This window comes from Chelonia mydas, chromosome 1 (genome assembly GCF_015237465.2).
Source record: "Chelonia mydas isolate rCheMyd1 chromosome 1, rCheMyd1.pri.v2, whole genome shotgun sequence".
Taxonomy (NCBI): Eukaryota; Metazoa; Chordata; order Testudines; family Cheloniidae; genus Chelonia; species Chelonia mydas.
Window position 1 is genome coordinate 221,877,028 of NC_057849.1, and position 23,122 is coordinate 221,900,149.

The following is a 23,122-nucleotide window of genomic DNA, read 5'->3' on the forward strand; positions in this document are numbered from 1 at the left end:
GCCGTTGCCAATAAAAGACTGTCTAGTCACCAAGTGGCTGTATAGTTAAAAAACAACAGTGCCATTTAAGGATGAGTAACAGATGGAGGCATGTTAGGATTAAAAGTTAATTTGAAGAAAAAGTTTTAGTTTTAAAATTGTAAAAATGCAGAAAAGAAAAATTAAAAAGGGGAGAAATGTGATGGACAGTTTAAACTGCATTATAATGTTTAGTCCCTAGGTGGGGTTGAGTGAAGAATACTGCAGCACATCTTTACCCAGTGCTGAAGATTAGATGGCTAGAGGATAGATAAAATAAATTTGTTGCTGCTAGCTTCCATTTTCCCCCCTGTCTCTGTTTGACTAACCTGACACCAATGATTTCCCCTGCAGTCTAGGCCAGGGGTAATCAATTATTTTTTGTCAAGGTCCAAATTTCTTGGTCAAGGTATAGTCAAGGTCTAGACTCCAGAGAAAATAATTTTAAAAAAACAACAATGATGATAATAATAAATAAGTAAATAAAAAGGTTTCAGGGTCTGTTCAAAAGTGTCTGGCGGTCTGCATTTGGCCCGTGGTCCACCTGTTGACTACCCCTGGTCTAGGCTGATGCCTCATATGCAGGTGTAAAATGCAGCCATTTGTAATGGAAGTTGTTACCAGCCACTGGCTGAGCATTTTCCTGTGTGAAAAGTGCTGATGGTTACAATCCAGTTCCTGGTGGAAAGGTATTCCCATCACAAACTATCTCTGCATTCAGTACCAACCCAGCTGCTTTTGTGAGCAGTCTCTGAAGAAGGACTTAAGACACAAGGGCTCATATTGAGAGAGATTCCTTCTGGCACAAAGTTGAGGCATATCAGCCGGGCAGTATGTGGAAGCTTCCTATGCTGCTGCCTTTGCTGTATCTGTACTGGGGATAGAGACGTTATTTCTGTGTCCACAGCTGTTGATCCAGTTCCTTTCACCACCACTAAATCCGCTATAAAAGAAAATAGCTATGTGCCTGTGAGATCATACTAGGAACTTTTACCACCGCTAGCATGGTACATCGTGTATGCACAGTAGTCAGAGCAGACCTGCTGCTGGCATCAGACAACCTTCACTGCATCTTTAGCTAAATATGGTGCATATCTCAGCCAGCCTGGATGTGTCAGGGTTGGAAACAATGGCACAGAGGCCTATTTTATTTGATTTGTTCTTTCAATTTGTAAGTGAAGTGGGGGAGTTGGTCATTTTCCACTTCCACTGTAAGACACAGGGGGAGTGCTGCGGGGTAGGTACACTCCATCCCATGTGCCGGGTCACGTATGGTGAGAAGGGAAAGAAAACTGTATAGCAGCCAGTTAAGTCCTGAGTTCATGACCCTGACTATAAAACATGGCAGTACGGCGTAGTGGCCAGAGTCAATAAGGGCATCCGGACCTAATGGCCAGAATCAATAACGTAACCCACCTCGGTGGGATTGTGTGGCCGAATGGCCTTTGGGGAATGGGGCACTACTTAGGGGTGTGTGATGCCCAGGGTGGGGGGACTCGGGCCTTCCCTGCTCCTCTGAGTCCCAGCCCAGGGCCCTGGCAGCAGTGGGGGTGCTCACCACTGAGTCAGCGGGGATCCTCCTGAAACACACTGACTAGTTCCCCGGTTCACTCACTGGAGAAATGTCTATGTTCCCTGGGCTGCTTCCTACCCTTTCTCCCTTCCACGGGTTTCTGGGGCCCTCAAGTGGTGTAGCTCCTGATGGCATGGTCTCTTCTCTGGGCTCATCAGGCACCGCAGAGTCCGTCTGGAGCTCTGTGTGCCATGGCTGTGTAACCAGGGCCTGTAGCAACTCCCTGCAGAGAGCCTGCAGTCTGCATCCTCCTCCTTCAGCAACCTGCCCAGAGTGAGTTGCGCTGCTTCCTTTTATACTCTGCCTCCAGGCTGAGCATGCACAGCAAAGTCGGAGGGGCAGGGTTTCCTCAGCTTGCCAGGCACAGTTAACCCTTTCGGGGCTGGTGTGGGGTAGGTACACCTCATCACAGGGCGACAGACAGCACCTCACCTCAAAATTGGAGCTCTTCAGAGCTTTCTTGCGTATCTGAGGAGATGTCAGGTGCAGGCCAGCCTTAGTAGCAGAGCTGGTCACTATGCGTGCTCATCAGTATCAGGCTAGCAGCAGGGACAGAAACCAGCATGGTATTAACGTGATTACAAAAGCAAGGATATTTGGAATTCCTGTGCCACACAGGACAGTCTGGCTTCCCTGGGTAACTTTTTGCCATCCACGAAAAGCTAAATAGAAATGCAAATGTATCAAGTGACATTTGTTTGCCCAGTAACTTGTACTGATTAGTTGGCTATACAGTATTACATACTATTATTGTTACTCTGATAAATGAGCATCCAGTGCATTCTTTGTAATGGGAAGACAATGCTCTGCAGAATATACTTGCTATTGTACACTCCTGATAATACTTTGGGGAAGGTAAGATAATACTTTGAATACAAACATCAATGTCTTAACGAAACCTCACTCAGTGCTCAGATTTCATGCAACTATCATATACTGATCAGTCTCTTAATTGATTTGATTAGCATTTTAATCTGAAAAAAGGAAAGAAAAATGAGTCATGCCTTTGCATGAGTCACAAAGGACAATTTATAGCATGAATTAAAATAGGTTTCCTTCGTGAATCAATACATACATTTTTAGCTGCCTCAAACGACAACTCAGAAAACCATGTTTCTAATCATGACAGTAAATGCATAATTGCACTGTAACCGTGCTAGACGTCCTGCTAGTGGAGTGATAACAGATTTCTTGGTGCGCCTCAGGTAGTTACTGGATTTGTAATCACCCCAAACACACCAAGAAATCTCTTATCTACAGCCAGGCACTCACAGACCACAGAATATGCTCCAAGGAAAGTCCAGGGTTCACACCTAAACAAACTTAAAACAACTTTCACCAAACAAGGACACCACACCATGGAACAGGCCTCCCAAATGCCCTGAGAGAACCTACTTCAATACAGAAGGGAAAAAACCCTCCAACCACACATCCCTAGTTGCCACTGACCACCCCACAATGGAACCCCTATGGGGTATCAGTAAACAATTACAACCCATACTTGATGGAGACCACATCCTGAAAGAAATCTTTCCTGAATCCCCCCATTTCTGACCTTCAAATAACACCAAGCTCATCATCAGAAGCAAGCTCCCCACAGACCAGGACCCACAAACTCAAAGAAGCAGCAGACCCTGGCGAAACAACAGATGTAAACCCTGCAGACAGATGTCCACTGCTACAATGATCAATACCCCTCACCACTCACTTTTCAAGATTCATGGGTCCTACACATGCCTATCACCATGTGTGGTGTACCTCATCCAGTGCACTAAATGCCCCCACTACAATTGTGTGGGTGAAACCTGATAATCACTATGCTTGCGAATGAACTCACGGAGGAAAATGATAACACACTATATTACCTGTGGGCAAACACTTTTCACACAGTCACTCTATATCTGACCTCTGAAGTCCTTGTCCTCAAAGGAAACATGCATAACACTTTCAATAGACCAGCTTGGGGTCTTAAATGCATAACTCTGCTAAACACCAAAAATCATGGACTTAATAAAGACACTGGGTTTATGGCTTTGTGACCAGGGTCCCAGGGAGCTGCACTGAGGTTACTCAATTAGGGTCAACTGAAAAGAATGGGGCAAATAATCCCCAAAGCTGGTAGATAGTCCAATACTTAGATTTACCAAGCCAGCACAAAACAGCTTCTATATTACCTTACTGGTTACCCAGAAGCCAACAACACCATTTCCTTAAAGCAACCCAGTCTCAGGCCTCCACCCAGACACCCAAGTCAAATATGATGAGGATTACTGAAAATCTTATTTATCATATAAGAAAGTTCTACCAATCCCAAAGGATCAGACACATTACCTCCCAGGTTAAGGAATATTTCACATCTTACCCAAATACACACTTACAGCCAATTCTTATTAACTAAACTAAAATTTATTAAAAAGAAAAGAGAGAGAGTATTGGTTAAAAGATCAGTACACAGACAGACATGGATACAGTTCTGAGATCAGATTCATAGTAGAGATGGTGAGCTTCATAGTTGCAAAGAGTTCTTTCAGAATTACTCCAAAGGTTATACTCCAATGTTCATATTCAGGGTGAACTTGATAGGACAGGAGATCTCAGTCTTACGACTTAAGCTTCCCCGGCATGAAGCATCAAGCAGATTTGAGATAAAAAGGATCAGGACCCAAGACATCTTTATATAGTTCCAGGTCTTCTCCTGCCAGCTCAGAGTCCTTAGGTGAACAACAGGCAATTATGGAGACTTTGAAGTAGACCTATTTCCCAAGCATCACCAGTAATTAGCTACACCGATTAACATAAGGCAATTTATCCATTAGGCAGTTTATCACAAACGTTAAAGAGACATATAGACAATGACATTATTTCACCCAAGATTCATCTAAATGTTAATATTCCCTTTTGATCTCTGAATCAATAGCTATAGTGACAGACAGTCTAACACCTAATAAGATATAAGTACACACATACAATTAGTATCACCTCTAATTCTCTAACAATACAGGTTTTCATTTCAAAGTTCTAGCCCATCTAACATGGAATGGCCCTAATTACCATTCACATACTTTTCTAACATGTCTCTAAAGGTTGTTTCTGGGTCATTTAGCCTGCGAGCCACTTAACCCTTTCTATTGACACTTTCTTGGCACACTTTGTTATATAATTGCAATGAATTTTATACAGTGGTAACAGCAATGATTTGCATGGTCATATTTTAATCAGATAATGTCACAGGCTTATTACAACAATCTATAACCCACTAACCCCACTTTTTGACCCATGTCTGCAAAGGTGTTAACTGGCCGCTTCACCTTGAATGGTCTCTTACAATATGTGTTAACTACTTATGCTAAACAATCTGTTCCATCTTGTATTTAGCTGTGACACTCGAAGTACCCTTCCCAGACCTTAAAACAAATTCTGTATAGCTCAGAAGCTTGTCTTTTCACTAACAGAAGTCAGCCCAATAAAAGATATTACCTCACCCACCTTGTCTCTCTCATAGATTGATCTGTTCCAAAACCAAAAGGGACCACTGTGATCATCTTGTCTACTTCCTGTATAACACAAGCCACAGAACGTCCCCAAAATAATTCCTAGAGCATATTTTTTTAGAAAAACATCCAATCTTGATTTTAAAATTGCAAGTGATGGAGAATCCCCCAAGACACTTGGTAAGTTGTTCTAATAGTTAATTACTTTCACTGTTAAAAATGTACACCTTATTTCCAATCTCAGTTTGTCTAGCTTCAACTTCCAGCCATCGGATCTTTGCTAGATTGAAGAGCCCGTTATTAAGTATTTGTTCCCCATGTAGGTACATATAGACTGCAATCAAGTCTCCCCTTAACCTTCTCTTTGTTAAGCAAAATAGATTGAGCTCCTTGCATCTGTCATTAGAAGACATGTTTTCTAATCCTTTAATCATGCTCATGGATCTTCTCTGAATCTTCTTCAATTTATCAACATCCTCCTTGAATTGTGGGCACCAGAACTGGACTGATTATTCCAGCAGTGATCACACCAGTGCCAAATACAGAGGTAAATACTACTACTACTTCTACTCAAGATTCCCCTGCTTATACATCCAGAGATCGCATTAACTCTTTTGGCCACAGTGTCACACTGGGAGCTCATATTCAGCTGATTATCCACCACGACACCCAAATCTTTTTCAGAGTCATAGATTATAGGATAGAGTCCCCAGTCATGGAAGTATGGCCTATATTCTTTGTTCCTACACATATACATTTAGCAGTGTATAAAATGCATATTGTTTGATTGCTCCCAGCTTGCCAAACAACCCAGACCGCGCTATATCAGTGACTTCTTTTCTTCATTAAAAGAAAAGGAGTACTTGTGGCACCTTAGAGACTAACCAATTTATTTGAGCATAAGCTTTCGTGAGCTACAGCTCACTTCATCGGATGCATACTGTGGAAAGTGTAGAAGATCTTATTATATACACACAAAGCATGAAAAAATACCTCCTCCCACCCCACTCTCCTGCTGGTAATAGCTTATCTAAAGTGATCACTCTCCTTACAATGTGTATGATAATCAAGGTGGGCCATTTCCAGCACAAATCCAGGGTTTAACAAGAATGTCTGGGGGGGTAGGAAAAAACAAGGGGAAATAGGCTACCTTGCATAATGACTAAGCCACTCCCAGTCTCTATTCAAGCCTAAGTTAATTGTATCCAATTTGCAAATGAATTCCAATTCAGCAGTTTCTCGCTGGAGTCTGGATTTGAAGTTTTTTTGTTGTAAAATAGCGACTTTCATGTCTGTAATCGCGTGACCAGAGAGATTGAAGTGTTCTCCGACTGGTTTATGAATGTTATAATTCTTGACATCTGATTTGTGTCCATTTACTCTTTTCTTCATTATTTACCACTCTCCCATTTTTTATATCATCTGCAAACTTTATCAGTGATAATTTTATGTTTTCATCTATGCCATTAATAAAAATATTAAATAGCATAGGGTCAAGAATCAATACCTGCAGGACTGAACGAGAAACACAAGTTCAGTGATGATTCCCCATTCACAATATCATTGACACCTATCTGTAAGCTGCCATCCTACATAGATGCTACTTCCTGGGGTGGGGTGTGTGTCTGATTCAGAGAGATGATAATAATAGAGAGTTCTGAGATTATAGCTAGAGTGGATGGCTCAGTAGTTGAAGCATCAATTTTGGAATATCTAGACTCCCTTGAAGGGCAGGTTCACACTCTGACAAGATTAATTATGTTTCCATCTTAGGGTTGTTTTTTTTAAGGTTCCTATCACCTTAGTGCCTAAGCACCAAACAAGATATAAATAGAACATTGAATTAGCCCATCATCCTGCTGATAACATTGGGTACCATGTTATTTACTGCATAAGGGACTTTCAGATAAGATCTTGGCCTCTAGCTTCAAGATCTCCACAAACAGATTGCTAGAGTCAGGATACTAAACTATATTTAGGTACCAAGTTAAGTGACATGAATTTCAAAAGCGCTGAGCACCCAGCAGCTCCCATTGGCCACAGCTCTTATCTGTCCTGCATGGACTTTAAAGATCCCATTGGACTATTCAGAAGAGTAGAGGCTTGCCTGGATGTTCAACATTTCCCCCTCTCGCTATTAGTATGTGCTTTATTCCAGCTGCTTGCCATCCACCCAGGAAGTGGCTGCCTTTCACTGGTGTATAGATAGCTTTTTACATGATTTGGGATCCTTCAGTGTTAGATAAATATAAAATATTATTATTATTATCATCATCATCTCCATTAGAGCCATTTTTGCTTTTCCAATAGTAAAGCAACAGCCACAAATGCATGTCCAGAAAACCGAGCTATAAACAGGGGAGTTTGAGTAGGAGTTCTGTTGGAGGGGAAGGGAGGAGGATAGCCCCTGCTCCTTTGGGGGCAGTGTGTGAGTTTGTAGTGAAGTGATGACTCACCAGCATGGCGCCTCCTGCTGGTCGTCCTGGGAAATAGCTCATTCAGCACTCGGTGCACCCTCGCAGGCCAGTGTCTCACCTGCTGCTGGCCCTGTGTCCCTCCTGGATCCTGGTGCCCTTTACCTCGGGGTTCTACCCCAGCAGTACGCCCATGCCCTGGGTCTCCCCTCCCAGGGGAACCCCCAATCCTCTAAACCCACCTTGCCTAGGTGGCTACTGCTGTCATCATTTAGCCCCTGTTCACTGGGGAAGACTGCAGTGTAATGGCCACTCATTGGCAAGGGGGGTTTGGACCTGCTGCCTTTCCCTGCAGCCCACTACCTCTGTAGGCCGCAGCCTGGGAGGTCGCCAGGCCTGAGCTCCCCAGCTCAGCCTGCCTCTTCCCCAGCACTGCTCTGTCCACAGTAATCTTCGCTCCTTCAGGCAGCTAGGTCTATCTCTCTCCAAAGCTAGAGAGGGACTCTTTCAGCTCCTTGCCCCCAGCCCTCTTATCAGGGCCAGCTGGGCCCTGATTGGGCGTGGCCCCAGCTGTGGCTGCTTCCCTAATCAGCCTAGCTTGGCTGCTTTCAACCCCTGTTCTCCAGGAGTGGGGCAGCCACCCCACTACAGGGTGTTTGTGTTTTTCTGGGTTTTTTTTGAGGGGGGGGGTGTTTTGGCGCTCTGTACCTCAGGGGAACACCCGACAACCCCATGTTCATCTTTATAAATGATTCTGTGGTATCCAATGCAAAGTTTGTCATGTTGGGTGTCTTCGGAAGACTCATGATGCACTGAGCATGGTTGTTATAGTGATGTTATAGTAATTGTTACAGTAATGTTATAGTAAGGTTATAAGTTATAATTTCATATATATATATATAGTTATGAGGCTGAAAATGTATCTTCATGGCTTAAAGCAAGCCCAGGCAAAAACTCTTCAAGAGCAGAGAGGCAGTTCACACCTCATCAGGGCAGGTATGGGACAAACCCAGCCCAGCCTCACAGGAACAAAGGACATTGGCCTAGGCAACAACAAAAGGATCTCTTAGACTCTTGAGGGAGTCACTCCAATTCCTTTTGTCAGTTTGGAACTGTGATGAGGTAATGCTCACCTGACTCTGAAGGGGGGAGGGCAAAGCCAAGAGGGAAGAAAGGACATGATAAAAGGGAGGGACATTTGCCATGCTCTTCCTCTCTCTTCCGCCTACATCTACAGACACCACACCAAGTGACTGAAGTGCTGATCAAAGGGGAGACCCTGGCTGAAGAGCAACCAGCCAGCCTGTGGTGAGAAGCATCTAAGTTTGTAAGGGCACTGAAAGTGTTATGATTAGTTTAGAATGCATTTTGCTTTTATTTCATTTAACCAAATCTGACTTGTTATGTTTTGACTTATAATCACTTAAAATCTATCTTTATAGTTAATAAATCTGTTTGTTTATTCTACCTGAAGCAGGGCGTTTGGTTTGAAGAATGTCAGAGACTCTCCTTGAGATAACAAGCCTGGTACATACCAATTTCTTTGTTAAATTGACAAACGCATATAAGCTTGCAGCATCCAGCAGGCATAACTGGACACTGCAAGCTGGAGGTTCCTAGGGTTGTGTCTAGGACCAGAGATATTGACTAGTATCATTCGGTTGTACAATCCAAGGAGCAGCTTACATGCCAGAGGCTGTGCGTGAACAGCCCAGGAGTGGGGGTTCTCACAGCAGAGCAGGGTAAGGCTGGCTCCCAGAGTCAAGGATTGGGGTGACGTAGCAGATCGCCAGTCCAGATAGCAGCAGAGGGGAACGTCATGTTTGTTTGTTTGTTTGTTTTTCCTGTTCAATTTGTAGAGACTGGTAGGGGACAGTGTGCTGTGAGAGAGGCAGAGCCCTGTTTAGGGAATGGGATGTCCCTGATTAGGGGGCGGGGCTTCCCTGATGAGGGGTCCTATAAAGGCGTCCAAACAGTTAGCCAGCAGCATAAGAGTAAGTAAATAGCTGTAAACGGGTGTTTGGAAGAGTACAGGGGGAGTGTGTGGTGTTCCAGTTTTGTTTTGGTGTTTGTTGCGGGTTTTGGTTTTGGATTGGTTTTTTGCTTGACAGGAGCTTAGGTGGGAAGATTATGACAGACACAGAGGCAGCAGTGGTAGTGACCCACGCAATGGAAGACACAATGAAGATGACTGGATATGGAAGCTGCAGGATGTACATTATCCTGGAACGTGTACCTTGAAAAAAGCTTTGGTGGTATGAAGTGCCACCTGATGGAACTGATGTAAGAGAAGATCTGAGGTTTAGAGATGCAGGTGGAAACTATGATTGAGTTTCTACGGGGATTCGAGCAGATGATGGAGGGAAGGCAAGAGGAGGCTGAAGGGAAAAGCTGAGACTCGCGGATGCAAGCTGGACTGAAGAACTCGGAGGGGAGATTGCTGGGCGAGGAAAGTAGCCAGGGGAAGCATGTGACTACAAGAACCAGGCAGAGGAAAAGACCAACTAGCAAAGGAGAAATAGAGCTCGGGAACAGGTTTGCCAAGTTGGAGAAAGAAGAAAGGGCACAGCAGGCTGTAACTGAAGGTGGGAGGGCAAGGAAGAAGAGAAGAGTGGCTAGTCCTATAAGAAGATGGGAAGAGCCAATGGAGATACCCTGAGTTCAGAGCCTCAGGAGGATACAGAATGACTCACAGAAGATTTCAAGGGAGAATAAAAGACAAGAGGACTTGCAGCCAGAAAGAACACAAGGAAGGCCAGAGAATCGCACCAGCACCAGGAAGAGGCCAGTCTGCATGACTGGGGACTCCCTATTAAGAAGGACAGACAGGCCTGTCACCAGAGCTGTTCTGGAGAACAGAAGGTGCTGTCTGGCGAGAACTAAGATACGGGATGTTGTGCTGAGGTTGAAGAAAAACCTAACGGGAGCAGGAAAGACTCCATTGATTCCCCCTCACATGGGAACAAATGATACAGCTAGATTCTCACTGGAATGTATCAAGGGAGACTATGCCAGGCTGGGGAAGACACTTAAAAAAATGGATGCTCAAGTGATCTTTAATGGGATTCTACCTGTCCCTAGAGGAGGAGGACAAAGGTGAGACAAGATTATGATGATCAATAGATGACTCAGGCAGTGGTGCTATAAAGAGGACTTTGGGATGTTTGACCACTGGGAGGCATTCATGGACAGAGAACTGTTCTCATGGGATGGAATCCACTTGAGTTGGGAGGGAAATAGACTTCTGGGATAGAGGTTGGCACAACTGATTAAAAGAGCTTTAAACTAGGAACTTGGGGGAGACGGTTGGGAGATGCTCATGTAATCGCCACACCTGATTTTAACATTGAGAATGAAGAAAATCAAGTAAGAAAGGATACAGCAATGGAGAAAGGAACAACAGTGGGTAGGAAAATGGCCATTAAGAGGAAAGATAGTGCCAATACCAATGAAGCTAACAGTCAGTACTGGCAATACTGGCAGTAAAATGACTGTGTCTAACCGGGCAAGAAATCTGGGTGAAGCCAAGCAGCAACAATTAAAATGTTTGTACACCTTGCAAGGAGCCTGAGTAACAAAATGGAGGAAGTAGAGCTACTGGTGCAGGAAGTGAAACCAGATATTATAGGGTAACATAAACATGGTGGAATAGTAGTCAGTCAGTCCAGTACAGGATATATGCAGTTCAGATAAGACAGAAATAAAGGGAAAGGTGGTGGAGTAGTATTGTATATTAATGATGAGGTAGACTGTAATGAAATTAGAAGTGATGGAATGGATAAGACAGAGTCTGTTTAGGCCAAAATCACTTTGGGGAAGAAAGCTACACCCTTGGGCTAGTGCTTGGGGTATACTACAGACCCCCAGGATCCAATTTGGATATGCATAGAGGCCTCTTTAATGTTTTTAATGAAATAAATATATTGGAAATTGTGTGATTGAGGGAGACTTTAACTTCCCAGATATAGACTGGAGGACAAGCACTACCAATAACGGTAGGGCCCAGATTTTCCTGGATGTGATAGCTGACAGATTTCTTCACCAAATAGTCACCGAAGCAACTTTTGAAACTTTTGATGTGAAACTCAGGCCTAATCATGAAAGATTTCACAGCACTTTTTTCCAAGATTAGGTGGGTTGGCACTAGTTTCCTGCCCAAATCTCAAATTGGGCAATTACATTCTGTCTAGCTAAATTTCCCCTGTAGTTTCAATTGGAGAAGTCATGCTTCATTCCCTTCCTAAAACTGTGTACTGTAGCTGGGAAAGAATAACTGTGTCGTTGGACCCAGAGATGGCTGCATTTCTGTGGCATGAAATGACATAGTGAGAATGTTCTGCATTGCTAGAGTCCCATCTTGCAAGATACCAAGTGCTCACAAATCCTACAAAAAAGAAAAGGAGTACTAGTGGCACCTTAGAGACTAAACAAATCCTACGAAGTCAATGCAATTCTAGGGCACTCAACCCCTCACATGATCAATACTCTATGCACTTTCCAATCTTACACTTTCTTTTTTGACTGATGGGTTTGCTAGGGAATTCCATCCAGCCCTCATTAGAGGCATAAAGGCTATGACACAGCTGCATGGGGAGGATTGCTATGAAGTTAGAGAAAATGAGGGTCTCTGTAGAGCTCCAGTAGGGAAACAGATGGAGCCATGTGAGCGTAGAAAAAGATAATGAGTCTTTGACATTGCTAAACTGAGCCAGGCATCTGTACTCATGTTGCAGATTGTTCCAAAACAATCAATTTTGACCACTGGAAAACAGTATGTCAATTTATAGTGTGGCCTCCAAAACACACAGAAAATAATTTCACACATCTCAAAGCCAGCCAAAGCATTTCCACTTATTCCCAGGGCCAGACAAGAGCTTCTCTATGAAATAGCTGTGGGCTACCCAAGAAGTCTCAGCTTTTAAGTAGTGAATTGATGGCTACATTCAACAGTTCACTGCAGCAGTTTATAACCCGGTCATAAACTTACAGGATTTATTTTTACAGTGCATCTAAAGTAGGCACAAGTATATTCTCTCACTCATTCTCTCTCAGTCAGAGTCTGAGGACACAACTGAGCATAAACTGCTGGGCTGGACAGTGCTCCAAGACTGTCAGGTGCTTGTTTTAATATTCAGAATTCATATTCCAAGAATGTCAGTGCACATCTTCAGAATTTCACTCTACATCCATGTGCCACTGCACATGTATCCTGCTGTTACAGACCCCAGCTTGAGAGCCTGACTCCTATAAAGACTTATGCTTTCAACTCGGCAGATCTATGGTCCTGACCAAGATGTCAGCCATTGCACAAAGACAGGGGTTGGCAACATGTCCGTGGTAAAAATTTTGAGGTCCGTGGGGGCGCTCACCTCAGGCGACTCCCCGCAAGTGGCTCCCTGTCCCTGCTGGTGGTGGCAGAGGCGCGGCCAGGCGGCTCTGCATGCTGCCTCTGTCCCCGGTCCCTGAGTGCTGACTCTGCAGCTCCCAGCCCATTGGCTGGGAACCATGGCCAATGGGAGCTGCGGGGCGGCACCTGCAGACAGGGCAGTGCACAGAGCCACCTGGCCATGCCTCCGTGTAGGCGCTGGAGGGGGGACATGCCACTGCTTCTGGAAACTGCTTGAGGTAAGCACCGCCCGGAGTGTGCACCCTGATCCCCTCCTGGGCCCCAATCCCCTGCCCCAGTCCCAGCTCCAATCCCCCTCCCATCCTTCAATCCCCTCGATCCCAGCCTGGAGCACCCTTCTGCACCCCAAACCCTCATCTCCAGCCCTACCCCAGAGCCTGCACCCCCAGCTGGAGCCCTCACACATCCCCAACCCCCTGCTCCTGCCCGGCGCCCCCTCCTACACCCTGAACCCCTCATTTCTGGCCCCATCCCAGAACCCCCACCCGCAGCCCAGAGCCCGAACCCCCACCCACACCCCAACCCCCTGCCTCAGCCCAGAGCCCACTCCTCCCTCCGCCAATGTCTATCACTAAATCCGGTAATTTTGTCAAGTGTCCATCGCGCAACATGGTGGTGCTGACCCCTGCACAAAGATCCCTCCAGAGCACACAATCCTCAGAAATTGACTATATTTCCTATCTAATAAAAAAAGCAATAGGCAGAGACAAAGTCCGGATAATCAGAGCATGAGACAGAACCTAACAGCTGGGTCCCCCTCACCTCCCAGCTTTTCACCAACTCCCTGTCTTTCATGAACAGACTTTCTTCTACTGTATTCTTCCCCATCCCTATTTATGAAGTTCTGTAGGTGGTACAAATATTTTAATTCACATTTATCTTAGCGGTTAATCCTCAGGTGAGGTGACTGGGGAAGAAGCCGATAACTGAGGATGGGTGAAGCAGGTGAGGCTGGCAGCATTCTCCAGGGTGCTTTATTCCAGTGTATGGTTCTCCTATTGCTGAAGGAAATGGTGCACAATCGCACTAGGTCTCACGCTGTGTCTCGGTCACCCTATCATTCAATAACCCCACTGATACTCTCAATAACCTTCCACACGGCCTTTTACTCACCCCACTAATCCAGCCCCCACCACCACAACTCATTCACCCAGTTACCACTGCAACCAGTCACCCACCACACACACAACCCTACTTCCACCACTCGCTCCTCTCAGTCGCCCACGCTCAGCTCCACAAAGGGACATAGATATTGCGATGCTCAGTATCATAAGGCCTAACTTTTAGGAACCAAGAAAGCCACAGGATCAACACTGTGATCAACAAAGCCTGAGACAGGTACCTAGGCTCCCCTACACAATGACTAGGGGAGAGACAGGCCTCCAAATGCGATCCACAAAAGCCAACATGCTAGGACAGAGGTGGGCAAACTAAGGCCCGCAGGCCACATCCAGCCCATGGGACCATCCTGCCCAGCCCTTGAGCTCCTGACTGGGGAGGCTAGCCCCCAGGCCCTCCCCTGCTGTCCCCCCAGTTACACTGCTGCGTGGGGAGCGCGGCTGGCTCTGGCCAGGTGGCGAGGCTGCAAGCTCCTGCTGCTCTGAGCGGCATGGTAAGGGGGCAGTGGGCGGGGGGGTTGGATAGGGGCAGGGGATCTCGGGGGAGGGGGCAGTTAGGCGAGAGGGAGCAGGGGGCGGTTGGATGGGGTGGAGGTTCTGCGCGGGGGGGCAGTCAGGAGATGGGGAACCGGGGGTTAGATAGGTGTGGAAATCCTGGGGGGCCTGTCAGGGGGTGGGGATGTGGAAAGGGGTTGGGAGTGTAGATAGGGGTCAGGGGGCCAGTCAGAGGACATGGAGCAGGCGGGGTTGGATGGGTCGCGGGTTTTGAGGGGGGCAGTCAGAGGGCGGGAAGTGGGAGGGGGCGGATAGGGGGCAGGGGCCAGGCAGTTTGGGGAGGCACAGCGTTCCCTACCCAGGCCTCCATACAGTTTTTCACCCTGATGTGGCCCTCGGGCCAAAAAGTTTGCCCACCCCTGTGCTAGGAGCTGCCTAAGCCAGCCAACAGGAGATGCTGATGAGAGGGGGATGTCTTCAGCCCCACCTCTCTCACAATGTTGGGCACTTAACTTCAGGCACTTATCTCTGCAGTGACCCACAGCCAGGAACACCTCTCCTGGAGTCAGGCAGCCAAGACGCCTAAGTCAGTCTTTGTGAGAACGAGTCAGGCACCTGCCACACTCTACACAAAACAACCAGAAGAGGTAGTGCAGGTGCCAACCTTTTAAGTTTTAGTCTAGTGATCAGAGCGCTTCCCTGCCAGACCCGGGTTCAATTCCTCCCTCTACCAGAGCGGGAGAAAAGAACCTGCTACCTCTCAAGCAAGTGCAACCATTGAGCAATGAGACAGTCTGATGTGGGGCTCCCTCAGTCTTTCCTGCTGAAGCTGTTCCACTGTGGATAAATAATCAAAGAATGACTAGGCCAGAGAGAGAGAGAGAGAGTGAGCAATAGGACGACAATGACTCTGTGGCCTGATGTTTAAGGAAACCCACAGGGAAGGTGGGAGACCCAGGGTACAGGCCCCCTGCTCCAATGGCTTTTTAGGTATTTATCCACAGTGGAACAGCATCAGCAGGAGAGACTGAGGGAATCCCCACATCAAACTGCCTCATAATTCAGTGGTTAGCACATCCTCCTGAGAGGTGGGAGACTCCTGTTCAAATTCTTTCTCCCCCTCAGGCAGAGAGGGGAATTGAACCTGGGCTATCCACAGCCCCAGATGAGTGCGGTAACCATTGGGTTACAAGGTGGGCAGCAGGAGCACCTTCTCCTCTGGTGACCAGATTTTTGAATGGGACCTGATCTGGTGGGCAGCCTCTGAGTATGAGAAAGGCAGGTGAACACCGATCTTCCCCCGTTTTGTGGATCATTCTGGGGCTTAGGTGGGAGAGAGGCATCTGGACACCTAGAGTGTGCAGGGTATGCCTGGAAGTAGAAACTTAGGCGCTTCTGGAGATTTTCCGTTAAAACATAGGTGCTGAGTGAGTTTAGGTGCCTATCGGGTTACATGGGAATTTTGTGGATAGCAGTAGAGCCAAACCTGGGATTTAGGTGTCTAATCCCCAATACGTACCACATCACAACACACAAATACCTCACTCTCTCACTCACCCCTCTCAATCACCCCACCACACACGCCCTCTCTCCACCACTCCCTCCTCTCAGTCACCCACCACCACTCTTCACTCACATTACTTTGCTGATTGCTCTCCCAGATAGTGGGGAAAGGATCTTCTCTTCTTCTCCCACAAGTGGAAGGGGAGCAGGAGCTATGGGAATCGTCTCCCTTGATTCCTTGCAGGATGCAAGAGCTTCTTCTCCTCATCCTGGGAGAGTGCAAGGAGGCTTCTTCAGCCCATCTTCCTTCCCTCTCCATCACAAAGGGCCTGGGTCTTCAATTTCACATCTGTCTGTACGCCTCTCTTCCCCAGAGCCAGCAAGTCCTTGACTGCCTGAAACATGCCAGGGGAGAGAAAGGATTCAGCCACCCCTTGCTGCTACTTGATTTTAAAAAAACTTGTTCAGATTAAGTGGGCTGGGCAGCACACAGGTTAGTGAAATAAGACGAAGTGAGTCCATGGGCAGCTTCTGAGCAGGTTACTAATTTGGAAGTAGTTAGCATTTTTGTGCTTACCAATCACGGTCTCGTCTGTGCTATCTCATCTCTTCAGCTTTCTGTGCACTTGTGTCCAAATGTCAGTCCTGCTGATAATAGCAAAGCTCTGATCAATTTTGATGGGAGCAGCATTTGACCTTTGATCCATGAAGATCTGGGATATTGACATGAAAAATAAACAATTCTCCACCCCACATTTGAATATAAAAAACAGCTCCTGTTTATAATCTAGTCCACAGATCCCTGACGACCTGGAATGATAGATATAGACACAAGCATTTCAGCATGTGTGTGTGTGTGTGTGTGTGTACAGGTTGTCAGGGAACTGTGGACTAGATTATAAACAGGTGTTTCTTATATTCAGACATGGGTTGGCTATTTGTTTACTTTTCATAATAATATCCCAAAGCAAAATGTATTATTTGTTAATCATATATTTCTCTCCCCCTTTTAACAATAATGTTCCTGCTTCTGTCTCCATTCAGAGCTCAAGAGGAAAACGTGACTATGATGTTTGCCTATGGTATGGATAATAGCAAAGGTTCTTTTGTTATCCCAACAGTCCTGCTACCACTACAGAACGACAGCCACTCTGAAACCTCTATGTCTCTGGCAAGCCATGAGATGACAGACGTAGCCACGGAATACAGAGCCAAGAGGAACAGTACTGTCTTGCAGTACGAACTGAGACCAGGGGAAATAGTAGTAGCCAGCATGGTTTTTGGAGCATTATGGCTGTTCTCTGTCTTTGGAAATTCCCTCGTTTGCTTAGTGATCCACCGGAGCAGGAGGACTCAGTCTACCACCAACTACTTTGTGGTCTCCATGGCTTGTGCCGATCTCCTCATTAGCATGACGAGTGCTCCGTTTGTGCTGCTCCAGTTTACAGCTGGCAGGTGGACACTTGGGAGCGTTATGTGCAAGCTAGTGAGATATTTTCAGTATCTCACTCCCGGTGTCCAGATCTACGTGCTGCTGTCTATCTGCGTAGATAGGTTCTACACAATTGTCTATCCTCTGAGTTTCAAAGTGTCCAGAGAAAAAGCCAAGAAAATGATTGCAGCATCTTGGATCTTTGATGCCGCTTTTGTGTCCCCAGCTTTCTTTTTCTATGGCTCCAGTTGGGACAACCATTGCAACTTTTTTCTCCCCTATTCTTGGGATGGAGCTGTCTACAGCGTCATCCATCTTTTGGTGAGTTTTTTGATTCCATCCATTTGCATCATCCTATTTTACCAAAAGGTCATCAAATACATTTGGAGGATAGGAACTGATGGCAGAACAGTCAGGCGGACCATGAATATAGTCCCAAGGACAAAAGTGAAAACCATCAAGATGTTCCTGATGTTAAATTTAGTATTTCTGCTATCGTGGCTCCCTTTTTACGTGGTGCAGCTGTGGCACCCACAGGAGACAGACTACAGAAAGAGTTCTTTGGTTTTCATGGCTATCACTTGGATATCCTTTAGTTCGTCAGCCTCGAAGCCCACCCTGTACTCAGTGTATAATGCAAACTTCAGAAAAGGGATGAAAGAAACATTTTGCATGTCCTCCATGAAATGCTACCGAAGCAATGCATACACCATCACCACCAGTTCAAGGATAGCCAAAAAAAATTACGTTGGAATCTCAGAAATCCCTGCACCAACCAAAACTGTAACCAAAGACTCAATCTATGATTCATTTGACAGAGAAGCAAAGGAAAAAAAGCTTGCTTGGCCTATTAATTCGAACCCACCAAATACATTTGTCTAATTGATTTGAATAATTATTATGCACCACTAGATCTCTTTTTTGAAAAGACATATATTTACATATTTTTGCATACAATTTAAAGGGAGACAAAATATGCTTTATTTTATGAAATGCATTGATTTTCTTGTGTACAGTATTTTTTTTTTAATTTTCGTTATATTCTGCTTTTTGGAACAATTATCCTAGAACCATGAACAGTCTTTTCAAAAATCTCATACTATCTACATGTAAATAAAATAAAAACTGCTTTTTACTACTGCATGTTGACCACTCTGTATAAACGTGTGAAGCCACCCAAGTCCATATAGACTACCTTTGGTTACTATCCTAATGAGATGTTGTTGGAGTGTGTTTTTTCTCTTTGTGGGTGAGATCTTCGGAAGTGTTCAGCTTAGCTTAACTTTGCTCCCATGGAAGTTAATGGTAAAACTCACACTGACTTCAAGAGTAGAGTTAGCCCAGTGCTAAATGCTTTTGAATATCCCCCTGCCTGTATCTAAAGGGCTCCTGTTGCTTTTCATGCCTTCGAAAAATCTCTCTTTTGTCTTGGGTGCAGTGGCTTCTTAATATTTCTATGAGACATTTCCCCCCACCACACACCCACATGTTGGTCTATGAAAGAAAGGCAATCCAAGGTCTGCATCCTTCAAACACTTACACGGGTGAGTGACTTTGCACATGAGACTAGTATCACTGAGTTCAATGGAACTGCTCACATGTGTAAAGTTACTCATGGATCAGGACTCAAGCACCATGTGTTCCAGGGGAACTAGCATTTGGATCAAGGTTTTGAATAAGTAAAACCAAAACTAAAAACAGAAATTCACTGCATATTACTGCAATAAATTTGGGGCAGGAGGTGGGGCCAGAGTGTGGGTTTTTACTACATATTTGTGCAGCAGCTTACACAATGGGGTCCAGTCCCTAACTGGAGTCTCTAGGTCCTACCATGATACAAATTATTATTAGAGAGACTAAATTGCCAGACCCAAGCATCCATGGTGTTCACTGGAGGTGTTTTAAAAGCAAATTCCATCACTCAAATATGTTTTATAAGTGTGTGTTGTCCTAAAAGCTTTGCACACATTCTGAGTGGGAAAGGAATTGTTCTGATGCCTCAGAAACCCTCTCCTTCTCTCTGTCAAGTCTTGACCCCCTGCTACCAAAGAAGGAGGAAGAGGGATGAATAACAAGTGAGGATCAATGACACTTCTAGGATCAGAGGATGTAAGTAAAGAATGATGCAACGTGCTTCTGCCCATCCTGTTTTACACACACACACACATACACACACACACACGCTTTCTGAATAGTTTTCCCAGGATCATGAAGCCCAGGACTGAACTTGACTCCCCTGACATTTTGGCGCACATTAAAAATGGTCCCTGCATATCTATGACTCACAGTGATGAAAAACAGGCTAGCGTGGTCTGCATCCTTTGTCATATATAAGAGTATCAGCTTCTATAGCCCTATAATAATAATACACACTTCTACAGCACCTTTCATCCAAGGATGCAAAAATGCTTTGCACAAGAGGCTTACAAATATTATCCTCATTTTACAAGTAGGGGAAACTAAGGCACAGAATACATTTGAAGTTACTGACCGAAAGTAGTTGGCAAAACTGGAAAGAAACCCACATTTCTTTGCTCCCCGGTCCCTGCTCTAACCACTAGACTTGCTGGCTCCCCAGCAAATATGACATTGTCGAGATACTTGAGCTATATAGGTTACATTGTCAGTCCTGTGTCCATTTCAGGAGAGTTATAACGTCTGCAAAGGCATTCAGTGTAGCTTGTAGTACCTCAGATATAACAACTCTGCATTGCATTTGCCCCCTGATGGACCTGGAGACTGCGGTTCTGGAAACCTTTACTCTGATGTGATTTGAAGGACATTAACATCGACTGCTACATTTGTTATTAATCCTTATTGCACCTGCCAATCTGTATAACAGATTTAGACGGCATTCCCCTCCTGCTCAGGACTACAGCCACTTGCTGATGAACAAGGAGGAAGGGCCATGGCCAGGCTTCCCATCCACTTCCAAGGATATAGTGCTTCCAGTGGCATAAGCACTCCATCACCTTGCACTCAGGGAATAATGGCTGCCAGCTGGTGGCTGCTTCCTGGGTGAGAGGACCGAGAAGGGACTCCCATACCCACTCTCCATGCCAGTGCACCCACACAGAGATAGACTCATTATGGAGAACGTGTACTAACATGTACCTTATAGACATCTTGGAAGAGACAAATTGGCATGTAGACTTTTTCACTGACAATAAACAAGGCTTCGGCTCATATCTCTGTACAGAGAAGACTTTCAGGTTTGTGTGTTGGGGTGTATTAGCCCCACACTGGTGCAGCAGGATTTAACCCTTCTCTCTTGACTGAGGAGGCCACACCCCGTCGGTTCTGCTGAGCATGCTCTAGCTGGAGACAGGATATAAAAGGCAGGAGACCAGCTCAGTCTGGGCTGACCATCAGTGAGGAAGGTGCTGTGCTGCTGACTCCTTGGGGAGGAACGCCTCCACTCCAGGACACAGGGGCCAGCCAGATGGAGACGGACCCCGACACACAGGCTTGGGACACCACAGAGAGGGGTGAGACCGTGGAGACCCGGACATGGCAAACTGCAGAGAATCAGGTAGGAAGTGACCCAGGGAAACTTTTCGCTTTTCACATACACTATTGACTCTGGCGGCTGGGCCGCACTGCTCTGATAGCAAGGGCCATATTGCTGACTCTGGCCACTAGGCTGTACTGCCCTGATAGCAAGGGATGGGCTATTGACTCTGGCCACTAGGCCACATTGTCCTGCACACAAGGGCTGGGCTACTGGCTAAGGCCACAGGGCCACGGAGCCCTGAGACCGGGGCCAGCCCTACAGACTAAACCACAGGGCTGTCACACACCTCTCTCCTGCCCCCAAAGGGTGACGGGATGTATCAGCTCCGCAACAACTGGTGGAGAAAGCAGGCAACAATCGGAACCTGCTAAAAGTCCCAAACCAGATGGATGGAGGCCAAGAAGCTTCTGAAATGGTTACTAGAGGACCAACAGCAGACACAGCTGCTCCAGCAGCTCCCGTCCCAGCAACAGCTCCAGATGGAGCAGCAGCAGGAACAGCAGCACCAGCTCATGCAAGAGTTGGCCACCCAACCACATTTGCAGCAGGAACATCTAGTCCAACAGATGGCATCACTGTTGTGTCCCCCCTCCCACCCCAACACACACACACCTGAACCCTTCCCCTATCCCAGCAGGAACAGAGACAGGGGACAGTCTGACGGGGATTCTGGTACGCCTGACAAAGATGGGACCCAGTAATGACCCAGAGGTGTTCCTCATGACCTTCGAGCAGGTCGCCACTGCTGCCCGGTGGCCACCCAAGCAGTGGACCACACTTCTGGCCCCTTACTTAACTGGCCTAGCACAGACCGCATACAGGAACCTCGAACCTCAGGAGGCGCTATCCTGGACCAAACAGGCGTCAACCCCAAACCATACTGCCAGTGACTCCGCTATGAATGGTACCTGCCAGGAGCCAGACCCAGGGCTGTGGCACAATGACTCTGGGATTACTGTTGGTGGTGGCCTGAACTGGAACACCAGACTGGGGTCTAAGTGGCCAAAGCCATGGCCCTGGAACAATTCATCCAGATCCTGCCTGCTGGGGGGGAAAGAGTGGGTGCAACAAAATCGCCTGGCAACTCTCGTTGAAACAGTCTCCCTGACAGAGGACTAGATGGCCGCTGAAGGATCGGGCCATAAACCGGGGACCCCAGGAGAGCGAGACCGACTGGCAGGCCGGGGGCCCCGCAAGACCGAAAGAGGGAGTCCCCGCCTCTTCACCAGTATGCCAGCACCCACAATGGCACTCAGTACAAGGGACCCAATCAGGACAACCCCTGCCCAGGGAAGAGATGACCTGCTGTGGGGACAGAGTGTACTCCAGACCACTCCACCTACAAGGGTAAATCGTGACCAGTGTTATGAGTGTGTACAAGAGGGACACTTCAGGAGAGAATGGCCCTACATGGACTATAACTATGGGCAGGTATGGGTGGCCAGTCACCATACCTGCAAGAGGGAACTGGGTAAGATCTTTGGGTGAACAGGGCATCGACAATGGCCCTAGTTGATTCAGAATGCAGTCAAACACTCATCCAGGCTGGCCTAGTTGAGATCACAGGCCCGGCAGGAGCACCCATACATCTGCAGTGCATCCATGGGGACATGAGACCCTACCCGACCACTTGGGTGTGACCTGAGGCCACCCATCAGGAAGGACTATGCTTAGTTGGGATGGTCCTAAAGCTAGCCTACCTGGTGATCCTGGGGCATGACTGGCAAGGCTTCACTAACCTCTTTCAGGAGTGGAGTGCACACTCCTCAGAAGTTAGGGGACATGCCCCACAAAGTGGGGGTTGCTGGGCCTTCCAAGGCTGGACCACCCAAAAGACGGACCCTCGGGGAACCCCAGGACGCTAGAGGCAGGCCACCCCCTGGCTGAAGGCCTGAGAAGGGAAGGGCTAGGATGGCTGAACATAGACAGGGACTTCCTAAAAGAACAAAGGGAAGACCCAACCCTTAGGCAAGCCTGGGAACAGGCAGCGGGCCCTATCCAGAAGGAGGACCAACCTCAGCACTTTCCCCAAGGACCCCGGTTTGAGATCCGCAACAATCTTCTCTACCAGTTGGTCCAGGACCCGCAGATGAAGGAAGACCTGTGCCAACTGCTGGTCCCACGGTGGTTCTGGCAAGGCTTGCTCCACCTGGCCCA

The 23,122-nt window shown here is 46.7% G+C and overlaps 1 protein-coding gene across 2 annotated transcripts in view; it reads left to right on the top strand.

Annotated features, from left to right (window-relative positions):
* Positions 1 to 22,064, top strand: part of GPR19 (G protein-coupled receptor 19) — a 36,612-nt gene extending 14,548 nt beyond the window's left edge. Inside the window, exons 1-2 of one of the 2 annotated variants that reach the window (XM_037914083.2) lie at positions 10,269 to 10,592; positions 17,064 to 22,064. In XM_037914083.2, the coding sequence (XP_037770011.1) occupies positions 10,291 to 10,592; positions 17,064 to 18,333 (1,572 nt within the window). In that variant the 5' untranslated portion in view covers positions 10,269 to 10,290 and the 3' untranslated portion in view covers positions 18,334 to 22,064. Of the gene's footprint in view, positions 1 to 10,268; positions 10,593 to 17,063 lie in introns of those variants that run through there. The other variant, XM_007056931.4, reaches the window with a different exon arrangement.
* Positions 22,065 to 23,122: the final 1,058 nt, after the last annotated feature.